Genomic DNA, 16,167 nt, shown 5'->3' on the forward strand with positions numbered 1-16,167 from the left:
TTGGCTGTTCTTTCTTTTAGTTTCATTATGGTCTTGAATGTTGGACTGATTTGTGTTGAACTGTGATTGGATACAATTGATGCTCATTAATGGATTCCTTAGTGAGAAGACTAAAAACTTGTGCTTTGCTCAGCACTACTTCAATCTCTTTCAAGCCTTTATGCCAGCAGATATCTAGACCTCCAAGCATTTCTTTAATCCCGTTATAGCCTGTGGTTGGTTCTCCAGCTTATGCCAGTACCCTATCAAACATTCACCACAGGCTATCTTCAAGGCTACCTCCCCTCAATGGTATTCCAAGCTTCAAGGCTATCTTTTGAATCCTAAATTAAACGACATATCATAGGAGACTTTTATTACAGAAGCACTAATGTATAACATTCCCTCCCTTTCCTCACTATCAAAGCAAAAGTAGGAGGTTCCTATAGGCCGTAGTCAATGAGAACTTATAATGAGGGGCTAACAAATTGTTTAGATCAGGGAATTGGGTGAGGTATTGTTAAGAATATAGTGGTTTTGTTGTTTTAACTTATTATTTTCTCTATTGGGCTTAGGCCCTTAGACCCAATTTAGGTGTACAAATGGACCATCTCGATGCCCTGACTTTTTATACAATCATTTTCTCTTCAATAGAATAATAGTATGAATTTTCTAGTATTCTGATGTGTATCATTTTTCATGGTATCAGAGCCACAGGTCCAAAATGGTACCAGAATAGACCCAAGATCCTATTAGGGTATCCAAGATTGCATTGTTCAGAAATGTTAGGGAGCAAGATTCTAAGATCACGATTCCGTCTTGCTCAGTCAGACAATTCATATGACTGAGTGAAAGACTCCATATGCTTTCTTCCTTTTCCGGCCTTCGTTCCTGTTCCTAGTGCTTTCCAGATTAGATGGCCGCTGATCGTTTCCATTCAATCGCAAGTCCTAGTCCTAGCTTCTCTGACCACACAGATTGGGCAGCCACTGATTGACTCCCTTTGACTGATACGTTTTCATTTCTTCTCTTGTCTGCGATCTGTGTCCATGGGAGAAGGAAAGAACACCGAAGAATTAATTGCTGCAACTCTTAATTAGTTTCACCCACTTGCTCTATCTCCATCCATCGGACACTCAAGGATCAACAATCATCCAACAGGTTCTCATAAGGAGCGAGAACTGCACAATTTGGAGCAAAGCCATGTGCATTACACTCAGGGGAAAGCAGAAGCTAGGATTTGTGGACGGATCTTGTACCAAACAAAAGCAAGAATCACACCTCCATGATCAGTGGGATAGGTGCAATGCAGTGGTATTATCCTGGATACTTAACTCCATTTCTAAAGAACTTTTATCACTTATGTTTTGAACTAGTTTTCTACTGTAGTGAAAAGAGTTAGAAGTGATAATGGCACATTATTTGTAAATCAGAATCTTAGAAACTTCTTTTGTGAAAAAGGAATTGTTCATGAAACTAGTTGTCCTTATACCCCTGAACAAAATGATATTGTTGAAAGAAAGCACAGAACCTTGGTACAAGCTGCCAAAGATTTAATAATTCAATCTGCAATCCCGATCAAATATTGGGGAGAGTGTGATCAAAATGGCAACATATCTAGTTAATAAGATCCCTTCCAGAATTCTTAATTGTAGAACTTCATATGAAATTTTTTCTGGAAAGGCTTCAGATTATGCAAATTTGAAAGCTTTTGGTTCCTTAGCATATGCCACTGATTTAAATAATATAGATAAATTTAGACCCAGATCAACACCTTGTGTCTTCTTAGGATACCCTAATAATCAAAAAGGCTTTATTTTGCTTGATTTAAGAAACAAGAACATTTTTGTGAGTAGACATGTAAATTTCGTAGAGGATAAGTTCCTTTTTAGAGATACCCAGGGCCCTAGGCAAAGGGGAGTAAATAAAGAGATTAGAGATATGTTCCTGTTTGATACTAATAAGAATCTAATGTCAATTTTTGTAAGTAAAACAAAACGTCCAACACAGATAAGTGAGAACCTCAATGAAAATGCTTCTAGTAAACAACTTTCTCAACAGGAGACAAAGTATAATTCATCTAGGCCTGTTAGAGATAAAAGGCCACCAATTTAGTCCAAGGACTATATATGTAGCTTGATGACTACAACACAACAAAAAGAAAAGAAAGGCAAATGCAGGTATCCTATTGAATAGTATATTTCTTACGAAAATATTTCTGGATCTTATATTTGTTATTTGTGTTCTATTAACTCTTCTTCTCAACCTCAATATTATGAAGATGCTGTTAAAAATGAATATTGGGTAGAGGCTATGAACCAGGACATAAATGCTTTGGAAAACAATAGGACTTGGGACATTGTGCCTCTTCCCAAAGGGAAGAAGCCCATAAGATGTAAATTGGTATATAAGATCAAATATAAACCTGATGACAGCATAGACAAGTATAAAGCTAGGCTAGTTGCCATAGGATACAATCAGAAAGAAGGCATAGACTATCACGAGACTTTTTCACTTGTAGTTAAGATGATCACCGTTAGAACTGTTATGAAAATGGCTACTGTTTATAATTGGAACTTATATCAAATAGATGTTCATGATACCTTTCTGCAGGGAGATTTAGATGAAGAGGTTTATATGACCATTCCCTAAGGATTCAGGGGTGGGGGAAGAATATGGTTTGTAAGCTGAATAAATCTCTTTATGGGCTAAAACAAGCCTCTAGACAATGGAATCAAAAGTTGTCTAGGGCTCTTGTTAGCGGAGGATTTAGTCAAAGTAAACATGATTATTCTTTGTATGTTAAAAATTATAATGATGGTTGTGCTTGATATTAGTATATGTGGATGATATATTAATTACTGGAAATGCAGAAAATAGAATTAAAGAGGTAAAGAATTCCTCCACATTAATTTTAAGATCAAGGATCTAGGAGTCATGAAATACTTCTTAAGAATAGAGGTAGCTAGATCCAAGAAGGAAATCATACTTAATCAACATAAATATGTGTTAGATCTTCTTGCAGAACTGGAATGAGTGGGTGCAAACTCCTTTCACTACCTATAGCTCAAAATCTAAGGCTTCTAGCCTATGATGAGGGAAAGAACAAACTAGAGGATCTGTTAAAGAATCTCGAAAGATATTAACAACTAGTAGGTAAATTGATATACTTAACAGTTACTCATCCTGACATATCTTTTCCTGTGCAAGTTTGAGCCAATTCATGCAAACATCATTGAATTCTCACATGTCAGTAGCCCTTGGAGTATTAAGATATTTGAAACAATCTCCTGGAGTAGGAATCTTGCTCAGTGCAAAAGGAGATTTGAACCTGAAATATTATTGTGATTCTGACTGGGCAGCATGTCCAACCATAAGATGATCAATTACTAGATACCTTCTAAAATTTGGTGGAAGACCAAGAAACATAATACAGTATGATTGAATAAAGGTAATTTCTTAGCAAATCAGTTTCTTAGCAATCTGCTTAACTAGAGGCATACGAGAGCAATCTAAGAAGATTCGTAGGAGTATATTACTGATTTCTAGGTGTGCATGTACAGCATATAGACAGTGATGTGAAATTGTATATTGTTTTGCTCATGCTTCTGGCTGTAATTCGTTGCATGAATAGAGAGTCAAGATTTTCTTGATAGGAACCCATGCTCTGAGTAAAAGAAATACAAAATGGGAGGATTGGGAGATTAGGGGTGAAGGTAAGATTTCTCTGGTGCTGCGACAGGTTTTACAGCCAAGGCTGTTGGCGATGGTCTTACGAAGTAAGAGGAAGCCACCCTGGGTAGGAATATAAAGAAGCTGAATGAGGATATTTCCCTGGAGGAAGCTGGTGGTTTGAACGAAGGTTACTTGGGAAGCCTGCGAGAAATGAACAACTAAATTAGTTATTTAAAAAAAAATTTCTTAAAAACTCCTACTTTTAATTATTTATATTAGAAATCACCTTTATTAACGGCATGTATTGAAGTAATTAGAATCAAAATTTTGTAAGAGATGAAAAAAGATTGAGGTTTCAAAATTATCTTTGAAATGGTGGCAGAGGTTGTATGCTACAAAGATGCTTTTGTAATCTTCACAAAATTATTATTTTGTGCAAGTGATAATATAGCTCATTATTAATTTATGATTCAGCATTGCATGAACACTTGCGCGACTGATTGAATTTCTAATATTAATTATTTAATACTACTTTTAGTCTTTAATATAAGAGTTTATTTGACTTTTATTTTGATCTTAAATATAACACCTCAATCCACTTTGTATCTTATATTTATCTTTTGTTTTAAAATAGTCTTCGTAATAATAACAATTCTAGTCAATTCACTTGATTAGTGAGGATATTTTAAAAAAGATAACATCTATTTATTACAAATAACTTATTTAACTAATTTTCTTAATCTACTCAAATTAGTTAATTAACTCTTATATTAAGAATTGGAGGTAGTATTTAATTACTTTATTTTTTTTACCAGCGTATTTAATTACTTTATTAACTTGACATAATATGTTTGCTAATCATGAACCCGGCCTTAAAATTTCTTCTTCTTAGATAATATTTTGAATTGAGTTATATACAAATAATCTCTAGATCATATGGGCAAGTAATCCCTTTCATGATCAAGGTTATTTGTGCATAACCTGAAGCTTAAGGTATTTTTTTGTCCAAATGATTTAACTTTTCTATTTTTGTTGGATACTTGAACTTAGGGCTAACAAAAACAAGGACGAAAGGCTAGCAGTCACTCCATCAAGGATCTCTGGCTTTGTCACGCTAGATTCTTTCTATTCTTAATCTAAATCAGTAGGTTATTATATAAGTAGAATGTTAAGCGTTGTATGAAAATGAACGAAAGGGATGAAAAGAAATTAGATTTCTTTAAAATAAATTGAACGTTTTACCAATGAATGGACTAAACAAATAAAATTAATTTGACTCTTCAGCTCTACTAACCCCCCAAAGGTGGAAACCAAAATCAAACAGCTATATCTCACCTTCCAATCATTTAAATTAATGTATGAAATTTCAACCTCGCAATAAATTAAGTGACATCTTTGATATCACAACCCTTATTATTCGAACATATATGCTTACACCTATGAGTCTGTTGAGTGAACAGCTTGTATTTTGTACTATATCTAACCTCTTAGTATTTCCTATAACCATAGTCACAAATATATTTTCTCTATGGTAATAAAAAATTTTTCCCAAAAAAAAAATACTTTTTGTGACCAAAGCATAAAGTATTATGATAAAAGCTTTTGTTTTTTTGCCATCAAATAACAGTATATACTCTTGAAGCTCTCTTGATTTAGGAAAAAGAAACTATTTTCAGTTATGAAGATTAGTTAAATTTGACATGTTTTACAAATAAGAATTAAGTCTAACAGAAATTACTCACATGTAGCCAATGAAGGTTTAAATTCAGAAATATTATATTTAGTACTCCTCCGATCCTTATTATATGACCTAATTATTAAGTTAAATTTGGTCCTAAATATAAAATATATTTTTCATATTTATCAATTTTTCCTAAATTACATCTATAGATACTCCCTCAATCATAAACAAGTAAATGAAGGAGAGGGGATATTAAGAAAGATAATTATGGTGTTTTAGGAAAAACATGTGATATTTTTTATAATTAACTAACTTACCTAACTTCCTTAATCTAATCAAATTAGTTAAATAGGTCTTATATTAATAACCGGAGGAGTATTTAATAATATTTTGAATAGAATTGTTTCCCATAAGAGAATATCTAAAATTTGAAAAAAAATTGACTTGTCCAGTTCCAATTAAGAATGATTATTCTTGTTTTCATTATGTCTCTTATATTTTTGCAATTATTTTTAGCTAATATATATTTCTTACATTTTAAAAAAAAACACATACACACTCAAGGCTAATTTTATGTTCTCAAAATTGTGTGTCAATCCATAATTTGTACAAACGGCTCCTAATGATTTGGAGACTGAGGATACAACGAATAATAATGAATTAAGATCATATTTCAAATCCGCGTCCCCAGCTCAGAATCCAACCATTATGTTGTATCGTGTCAAGTGACTACCCCACCGACGATGAGCTGATATTGTTGAATATCACCATAACTAAATTAAATTAATATGTCTTTTTTGAAAATTTTAAATATTCTAAAACGAAAATAAAAAAAGAATTTTCAAAGGAGAGGGTCCCAAGCAAGAATAGATTGAAAGGACAGAAATGGTACGAGTTAGTGACAGAGGAGCGAAACAAAAGTTGGGTTAGGAATGTGGTAGAAGCGCTAGCACAGTAGCCACCACCTTACGAAATAAATGGGAAATATAATACAATGTCCCTTTTTTTTGTGATTCTTTTTTCCAACATCATTTTTGTACTTCTCATTCCTTCCATTTGAAAGCTACATTTATATATATATCATCAAACCTCTTTCCCATTTCTTAGAGCCATCATCAAAGAATTTAAAATATATAATATTATTAATTAGATTCCTTGAATTTGACAATAAGTTTATTATTAAAAAATTGATAAATTTATTATGCATATAAACATGCGAATTTTGATTTTGCTTTCTTGTTTTGGTAAAAAAAAAAAAAAGATTTGGCTTTCTTGGATTAATTATACGCTTTCAATATTGATTATAATTTGGTCGACCAATTATTGGGTGTTGGATTTGTAACCATCTAATATAATCTAATAGTTCCCCCGCCCCCCGTTTTGGTTGGTTTGAAACGGTCAGCACTAGTGCTGTGACGTGACTGAAGGAAAAAAGAAATGCGACCATCATCAGGGCATGCGATAACTATTTTTTTATTTTATTTAAAAGGATAAACACTAACAACTTCAAATTGGAAGTAGTATTAAATTAAACTCCCATACATGACCTATCATTACTCGATGTTTTTTCTTGACGATTACCTGTTTTGGTTACACGCATAGAGCTTAACATACGTAAGAAATTACATTGAGGTTTCAGGATATAAATATTATCGTCACTTCATAATATAAAAATTAGTTGGATTCAATTTAATTAGTCTTAAGTAAAAGATCTCAATCTATTTTGTCTTCAATATTTATTTACTCCTCCGGTCCTTAATATAGGACCCAATTATTGAGTTGATTTTGGTCCTAAATATAAGACCCGTTTCTTATATTTATCAATTTTCTCTAAATTACCCCTATGGATACTCCCTCAACCATAATCAAGTAGAAGAGAGAGGGGGTATTAAGAAAGATGATTATGGTATTTTAGGAAAAACGTGTCCCATTTATTATAATTAATTAACTTACCTAACTTCCTTAATCTAACCAAATTAGTTAAATGGGTCTTATATTAAGGACCGGAGGAGTATTTTGCTCCCGAGTAATCCTTATATATAGTAATTGCAAATTTAAGGAGTTTTCATCAAATGGTAGTGTCAATACACATGATTAATAATAATATTTGAAAAAAACATATATTTATTATAAATAACTAACTTACTTAATTTCATTAGTATTCATAAATTAGTTATCTAAGTTTCATATTAAGGTCATGATCCTTGATGTACAAGATTTACTTAAATAATTTGAATAAATTAAAGAAGCAAAATAAATAAGTTAATTATAACATTTGTAGCCTGTTATTTCTGAAATATTATATTCGTGTGTGTAGCCCAAACAATCAAATGTGAGTAGCCAAATCGTAGTGTCCCAAGAATAATATTCAGTATTCACAAAGCAAGCTGCATAATTATACTTACCTAGCTTCCCTCTCAGGTAACTCATAACTCAGATTTTTTAAATTGGTATAATAGATGGTAGAGTTTACCCAAAAAAAAAAAACATGCATCTTGCAAAGATAAGACAATAATCAATTTACTCAAATGATACCTATCGTGTAATGAATATAATAATATCTTTGTGGATGTCCATATATCTCTCATTATCTCCTATCATCTCCAATATTTCGCATTATCTTTAGATCACACAATTATATTTTATTATTATATAATCTGTAGATTCTGTCAAAGATGTAAGTTGTGCCTATAAATAGAGGCCATGTATAATGTATTTAGCACCTTAAATAGAATAAGAAATACTCCTATCTTCTGTTTTTTTTATTCTTTTCTCTTATTCTCTACAATTTTTTTAGTTTTATAACACGTTATCAGCACAAAACTCTAACCAAAATACCTCTGATATACCTTTGATTCTTAGTATAACTTTAGAGCATAGTCTTTATAATTTTTCTAGAGTATTCTTTGCTTTAGATAAATAAAAATATCTTGAGCATCATATATATAGTGTTTCAGAGTACATGTATTCCTATTCAATTTATCTAGAATAATCTAAGCCATTGTATGAAATTAAAAAGATTATTTACCACTGTTTTAAACATTAGGTTTCATGATTAAGATTGGAGATTATTATTACTTTATATTTTTACACTATAATTTATTTTTCCTATGAATATTATACATTTTGAATCACTTGTGATATGAGGAATTTGTTTTATTTATTTCTCAGTGACCGATGCTACTATGTTGGATGGAACTTGAAGTTTCAGTCGATATTTTTTTATACATCCCTCGGTGACCTATCATCACTAATTTTGATGAAATCTGGAGTTCCAGTCAATACTTATGATTACATCTGGCAAATATGAATATATTTATTGAAAATAAATGGCAAAATTCGTTGTGGAGGCAAAAGGCCACAAGATATGGGAATAACTCTAAGAAAATTCAAATGCTAGTAATAAATGGCAAATTTTGTTATAGAGCCAAAAAGTCACAATAGGGGGGCAAACCCTTAAAAATCTCAAACGCTAGCAATTAATATAAATTCACTTGATACTTACAATATCCCTAAAGGTTTACTATCATATTCAATATTGAAGTGGGAGATATATTTGTTCGTATAAATTTGAGATCGAATGACCATTAGCCATTAGCCATTATATTTATGTTATGGCTAGAAGCCATGCACTTTTAATTTTCTATGTTATAGATGCTATAAAGCTTCAATTTTCTATCTTATATGGCCAGAAACATCTTGAGATTAAATGACCACAAGCTATATATATATATATATATGATTTTCTATCTTGAAATTAAATGGTCATAAAGCTATATATATTGATTTTTTATTTTATTAAATGACTAGAAACTGTATAGTTTTGATTCTGGATCACTACGTGGTTTGTTTATTAAGGAGAAAAAAAGATAATTAAACTTTTTGAAGAATATAGATAATATATGTATAACTCAAAAAGTTATTGGTTAAAATATCTTATATTGCAAGAAGTTCTTGACTATAATGAACGATGGCATGCTATGTTCATTGATGAGATTCTTATTCATCACACAAAGATATGTGGATATGCATTATATTTCTTACTTTTCTTAGATTTTTATTTATGTAAAGCTTTAGTTTTATTCTTATTATTATGATAATCTCAATTTGATATCAATTGACTTAACGTGCTGTAAATCACGATAATAAAGTAGCTACTAACTATATTAATTCAATATAACTCTGATTTGCTGAGAGAAGATATGGTCTTGCAGCAGAGATCATATTTATCATATAAAGTACAAGAATTTACTTTTTTTAAATTATTATATATTATATTCAAATTTTACATTATTAATTTGAAGTTTTTTTTAATGAAGCATGTTTATACATAATAAACATCTAAAAAGGAGTGTTATGAATATAATAATCTCTTTGTTGATATCCATATATCTCCTATTATCTCTTATATCTCTTATCATCTCTAATATCTCCTACAACTACCTCTATATCCTATAATTATCTCTTATTATTATGTAATGTATAAATTCTGTTAAAGATGGGAAGTTGTGCCTATAAATAGAAGCCATGTATCATGTATTCAGCATCTTGAATGAAATAAGAAATACTCCTGCCTTCTATTATCCCCTATTCTCTTCTCTTATTCTATATTTTCGGCACTTTTTTTTTTGTGCAGTCTATATAAAAAGTGGAAAATAAATTACTTATTCGTAATCATAATGAACATATCGATGCAAAAAAAAAAAATTACCATCACTTCAGATTAATGTCTCTACAAAAGTAAAACATTTTATTTACTACCAGCAAATTCTTACATAAAATGATAAAATGAATGAATGAACGTAACCCCAAAAACAAAAATTGCATGAAGTATTATGTACTGATGATAAACTCATAACCCTAAAGCTGAATCATGATCTGATCTGCTTTTCCCTGAAACTGCGACAACAAAATGGAAATTTTGGGAGTAAGTTTTTGAGATTATGCCAAAGAGAAGCACCATCGTCAAAAACTCAGAACGGTACTACGAGTTCGCTCCATGCAAAATCGTCGGAGTTTCCGACGCAATCTTGCGGCCACGAATCCCGAAGAAGCTTCAGCAACATCCGCGCCTTCCTCTTTGCCCTGTCTGTACAATCACTCTGTACCACCAATAGCAGTGGCGTTAACACACGCGCCGCCACCGCCTCCCTCCGGCACTCCTCCGATTCTGAGCAAAGAGCCCATAGCGCTCCGGCGGCGTGCTCTGTCGCCCGGTCGGATATCCTCAGTATTGTTTTCACCAGCTGCGGTACCGTCAGCGGGTGCCCTGCAAACGCAGCCAACCCCTCAGGAATTCGACAGAGTAACTCAATCGTCACCAGAGCTCTCTCGGCGTCGCATTTCTCGAAATCAGCGAGCCGGTCGACGAGGATCTCCGGAGCTCCGGCTGCAACCGCTTTGTGCCGTGTTTGTTTCACCAGGGACAAAGCGAACAAGGCCTTGATCCCAACCTTGAGAGACCGAGGGTACGAAACCGGACTCTTCAAGATGTCAACCACTCCTTCGTAGATTTCATCGACATTGCTGATATGTGCACGCAGCTCCTGCGAACGAGTCCCCCTCACGACGGTCTCAATCAGTGCGGCCGAGTTAACTCGGACGTCAATGGAGGAATGAAACATCAAACGCGACAAATACTTGATTCTCTCCGGCTCCGATGCGACGAAGACGCATTCAGATTCGGCAAGTGAAAAACAAACCAAAAGCGCGAGCGACTCGTGCTTCAACTCAAAACAATCCGAATTGGGATAAAAAAGGAGATGGAGTAAAATCCGGCGCACGTTGTAAGATCCAATGAGCGAACAGTTCTTGTCCGAGTCAGCAGCAAATCTTCTAAGCCGTCGCAGCGCAGAGATACGGGACTGAGAAGTGCTCGTCTCCGACGATGCCTGATTCAACAAGGTCCGTACCACTGAAGGGTGGGCGGGCTGGGTCGGACTTGGGATCCGTTCGACTCCGAACTCGCGATTTGAGACGCACCAGTCCTGGATAAGGCGGCGAAGAGTGTGGTTTGGGATGAGAGTGAAATCAGAAAGCGGCGTTCTGGTGACGGGGCAGGTGGTATTGCCGGCGGCGAACCACGACTCTATGCTGGTTCGGTCATAGGTCTGACCCGTGGATATAGTAACGGGTTCTCGCATCAGCTCGAGGGAAATGGGGCACCTGAAGTGGTGAGGAATCTGCAGTCCTGAATCCAACGGCTCTAAATTCACAGACATATTAAAGAAAGATTCGAATATGCTTAATTTGTCTATCGAAGAAGAAGAAGAAGAAAGTAATACTGAATCTGAAGGCTCTGCAAATTCTGGTAACGAATGTTGGGATTTGGTTAATTTTTATATGACGAGGAGAAAGGAGATATAGAGAGAGAGAGAGAGAGGGAAGCACGCGACGTGAGGGCCTCTGCTCAGCTGTCTCAAAACCACACGTGCCGTGTGCGATAAACCTCGGAACCTAAGCCCGGTTCGGACTCAGGTATGGGTTGGTCAAATGAAATATATGGAATACGGTGGTGTGGTCCCACATTTGCCGCCAAAAATAGTAGTAAGTAAAATCCAGTGCGTCTCACTATAATCAATTTTATCTTAACTAAACTCGTTATTGTGTAGTATTTATAATAAACAATTTCATTTCATGTACATTTTTTTAGATTGTATGTTAATGAATTAATACTAATATTTATTATTATTAAAGCTTTTTTAAAGTAATTTATCATCGATGCTTGTAAATTCTAATGTTGTTACGGGATCTTAAGGCATAATTTATGAGCTAAGTCATGAACATATATGAAAGGTAGCACACGAAAAAATATATATATCTAGTTGATTACAACTCAAACTAGTCCTTAAATGTGGAGGGATAAAAGAATACTTACATTTTTTTTTTTTTGGGGAGGTGGGGTTGAAAGTTGAAACCTTATATGGAACCGTAAAAATAATATTGTTTGACTATGAAAACGTAAAACTAGGTCTAAATTCCATTCAATTAATTAAGTCAAGCCACGTTGACAATTTCATTCAATCAAAAGACCTTTATTGATAGATCACGCATTTTAATTTATTCTCAAGACTTTTTTTTGGAGTGAATTTATTGATAATTTCTTAATAAAAAAAGTAATCTTAAAAATTAATATTAATTATGAACTAATTCGTATAACATATATATATTTATTTTAAAAAAACATATTTTTAGTAAGCCCTTCTTATATTTAAAAATAATATTTTTAGTAGTAAGGCCAGGACGTAAGGCGAGTGTTGCATGGAAGAAAGAAAGCCAGCTTTGTGATGGCTGGAAGGGCTTATTAGTTAAAAGTGAAAACAAGCTTCTTCCTGGTAGCTAAGGTTGATTATTGGATATGGGAAGAGTGGGTTACAAAGTTGATTACTTGCTTGACTAAAAGCATGCAGCTGTCACCCCTTTTGGAAATAGTGGCACAAAGTCTTCATTTAAGCGGCAACGTATCTAAAAGCATATAAAATATCATGCTCTTGAAAGCAATTTGTATATGAGCTACATCACTTGTGATTACAACTGTAAAACCAAAGACCCATTCAATTTGCACGCATATAATTCCCTAATAGTGCATAAGACCTAGATTTTTTTTAGAAAATTAATTTTTCAGTTCCTGTAATTTTGATTCATTTGTAGCTCGGTCTTTAAACTTCAATTCAGTGTAATTCAGTTCCTATAGTTTTATTAGATTATAATTCAATCTCTGAACTTTAACCCTATTGCAACTCAGTCTTTATAATTTAAACCATTTGAAACTTTGGTCCCCAAATTTCATATACAAGGCTGTGGAATATATAAAAGATATATAATGAAGTTGTGATAAAACACTTGATGGATCTTGCGAAACCATGATAAAAGGTATACCCCTGTTTCTATTTATAATTCATTTATAAAAAAACTTATTCCTAAACATAAATCATTTGTAGAGTAATTAATAAATTTTTTTTAATTTTATCCCTATTGATTTAAACATTTGAGAGAAAATACAAAACATTTTTAATACCATTTTTTAATAAAGATAAATTAAATATGAAACAATTATCAATTTATGTATTTTTTTAATTTACAAGTTTAAAATAAATGACTTACAAATGGGAATAGAAACAGAGTGACATTTCCCTATCAATCATATTATAAAAACATACGATTTTTTTTTGGTTGCCGACATATATAAAAATGTAAGAATTGATGGTGAACTAGTGTGAAAAGGGATAAGTCCAATGAGAGATGAAAAAGGGGGTGGGCACTTGTTTTCTTGATTAGTATGTTGAAATTGCAGGGAATTACACATAACAGCTTCCTGTGGATAACATTAATTATAGTGTCATTGATTAAGTGGTGGGCCCTTTCCCCTCCATCTCCTTCAATTAATCACTCCCACATTTCAAACCATTTTTTTTTTGTTCAAACGAAAGTAAATTCCATCTTATATATGAAGCAATTTCTTTGTCATTGCTCTTCCCTCCTCTTGACATGAGTTAGCCAGGAGGTAGATTAATTTGTTCATACTTATGATATTTGATTTTTTATAGTTATCTTTTCCTAAAACTAATTTATCTATTATATATTAATTAGGTAGATTAAGAAAGTCAAATAAATTAACTAATTGATTATAATAAATGTGGCATGATCTTGTTAAAATACACTTATATAACATTATGTTGTATATCATTTTACAAGTTAATTAAATTAGTTTTAAAAAAATGATAAATATGACAAATACAGAGGATTAAGATCTTATATTTATAATAAAATCTAACCTCTAACTAACTCTCATGCTAAGAACTAAAGGTATTATAATAAAATAATGTCACACAATGATACCTTAAGAGAATCATGTCTTTTTTTATTATAATTAAATGATTTATTTAACTCTTTTTAAGTTGTCTTCAAACTAATTAAGTATCTTTTATATTAAATATCATACAAAGTATTATTTATTTTCAATAACGATGATAATAATATAATTAGGGCTGCGTTAAAGGATATTTTTGCTCCTACACTACTATTTTGCAACCAGCACTAATAATTATTTCAAACTATTTCAGCGAAGTAATGTCACTCCCAAATGTTAAAATTGTTGCAATTCATCCCTTAACGAATGGATATTGAAATTAAGTTAAATTTCTTTCTTGGTTAAAGAACAACGTTTGCCTCTAAAATATTTATAAAAGAGCAATTCGCACTTTAAAATTTAATAAAATATTAAGAAGGAAATGGTAGTTTAAATATAAATGTGAGTTGACGGAGTCACAAAAGGAAATTAGCAAGAAATTGTTTGTGATATAATGGCATGCATGAAGCTGCCAAATGGACAGGGGTAAAGATGTCAGACAGAGTGAGCATTCACCAAAAGAACAAAGACGTACCCACCGCCACTTTGTTTTGTTTTATATATTGCCCTTGTATCCTTCCCTCTTATTACTTAATTTATGCTTTTTTTAATAGCAAAAAATTAAGAAAAATTAAACTGTATTTTGTTGTAAAAAGAAAAATACTAGTACAAACCAAATAGGATGGAAAATAGGGGGGGGGAAACTACCATGTTTAATATAAAGTGGGGTAAGTTCAAATTGCTGTTGAAAGAAGTATTATAGCATTTCACAATGTATCACATGAAATTGTCTCTAATAACAAAATATCTGTATGAAGGAAATTAAAAAAGGCGTTAAGGTATGTCTAACATTCTAAATTTTTTTTTTTCAAATACATCTAGCACCCTAGATTATTCTGTTATTCCTTTAGCACCTAAAATATTTTGTAATACAATTCTGTTCTTGAAGTTTTTTTTTTCCTTTAGGAGCAAGTTTAATCCCGGTATTAACTTCTCAAAAAGTTTGTTAATTGAATTTGTATCAAGCACTCTAAAATATTATTTTAATATTTTTTTTAGTGTGATGGACCTCAAGATGCTGAATAAACTACAAAATACTTTATGCTGTTCCATACATATAAAAAATATACTTTAAAGTGTTAGATAAATTGCAAAACACTTTAGAGTCTTTGACACAACAGCCGGTAAAAATGTAAAATACTTCACTGGCTTACCTTGGGGAGAAAAAAAAAAAAGCCCAAAGTGAGTTTCCTTTGGTGAAACACAGACGACTGGGGTTTGCTTCTGCATCAGCAGGGGGTGGCGACGGCGCGTGTATTTTTACCCATTCAGTTCAGCTCCGTTTTCAATTTCCAGCTGTATCATGCACTTCATTGAGCTTGCTCGCCACTATCCCCTCAAGGTTCCATCGCAATCTATTTTGATCTAGTCACATACACGCATTTCTCCATATATATCTCTCTAAATTAGCCATCTATTTTCAGAAAATAAAATTACAGAATAAACATGGAAGAATTATTATTGGATGATATATACAAAAATATCTGAAGTTACGCCAGTACCAGATTGACAGGCTCAAGCTATTGGAATATTGGTCAAAATCTGTATGTGACTGATATATAATTAATCATTTCAGGCACCAGATAAACCTTAATTAATCTGGTTGTCTCTACTTAGCTTGTCGCTTTGAAGAAAAAGTGAATCAATTAGGAATGAGCATTAAATTTATAAAGTAGTGATCAATAATTGAACTTTACACACCATTCGTTATGCACTAACTATTCATGATATTTGTTATTTGTGCGTTTGACGAAGTCATAAAAAATAAAGAAGAGGTTTATATATAGAGTGGTGAAGAAGGTCCAGTTAGAAAGAAGTTCTGTATGGTAAAGCCATGCATGTAACTGCCAGCTGGACCCATAAATATATGCTCCCTCGGTCCTATATATAAGTTTCACTTTTGAAGATAAGCCTGGTTCAAAAT

General features: G+C 32.6%; 1 protein-coding gene across 1 annotated transcript; it reads right to left on the reverse strand.

Moving 5' to 3' along the window:
* Nucleotides 1–10,157: 10,157 nt before the first annotated feature.
* LOC114750022 (U-box domain-containing protein 26-like) lies at nt 10,158–11,624 on the reverse strand. Its single transcript, XM_028938568.1, has one exon. The coding sequence runs from the start codon at nt 11,554–11,556 to the stop codon at nt 10,309–10,311; it is 1,248 nt and encodes a 415-aa protein (XP_028794401.1). The 5' UTR covers nt 11,557–11,624; the 3' UTR covers nt 10,158–10,308.
* Between the last annotated feature and the right edge of the window lie 4,543 nt (nt 11,625–16,167).

The sequence above is a fragment of the Neltuma alba genome, unplaced genomic scaffold (assembly GCF_004799145.2).
Source record: "Neltuma alba isolate B1F8T4 unplaced genomic scaffold, ASM479914v2 tig00006286_pilon, whole genome shotgun sequence".
In the NCBI taxonomy this organism is placed as follows: domain Eukaryota; kingdom Viridiplantae; phylum Streptophyta; class Magnoliopsida; order Fabales; family Fabaceae; genus Neltuma; species Neltuma alba.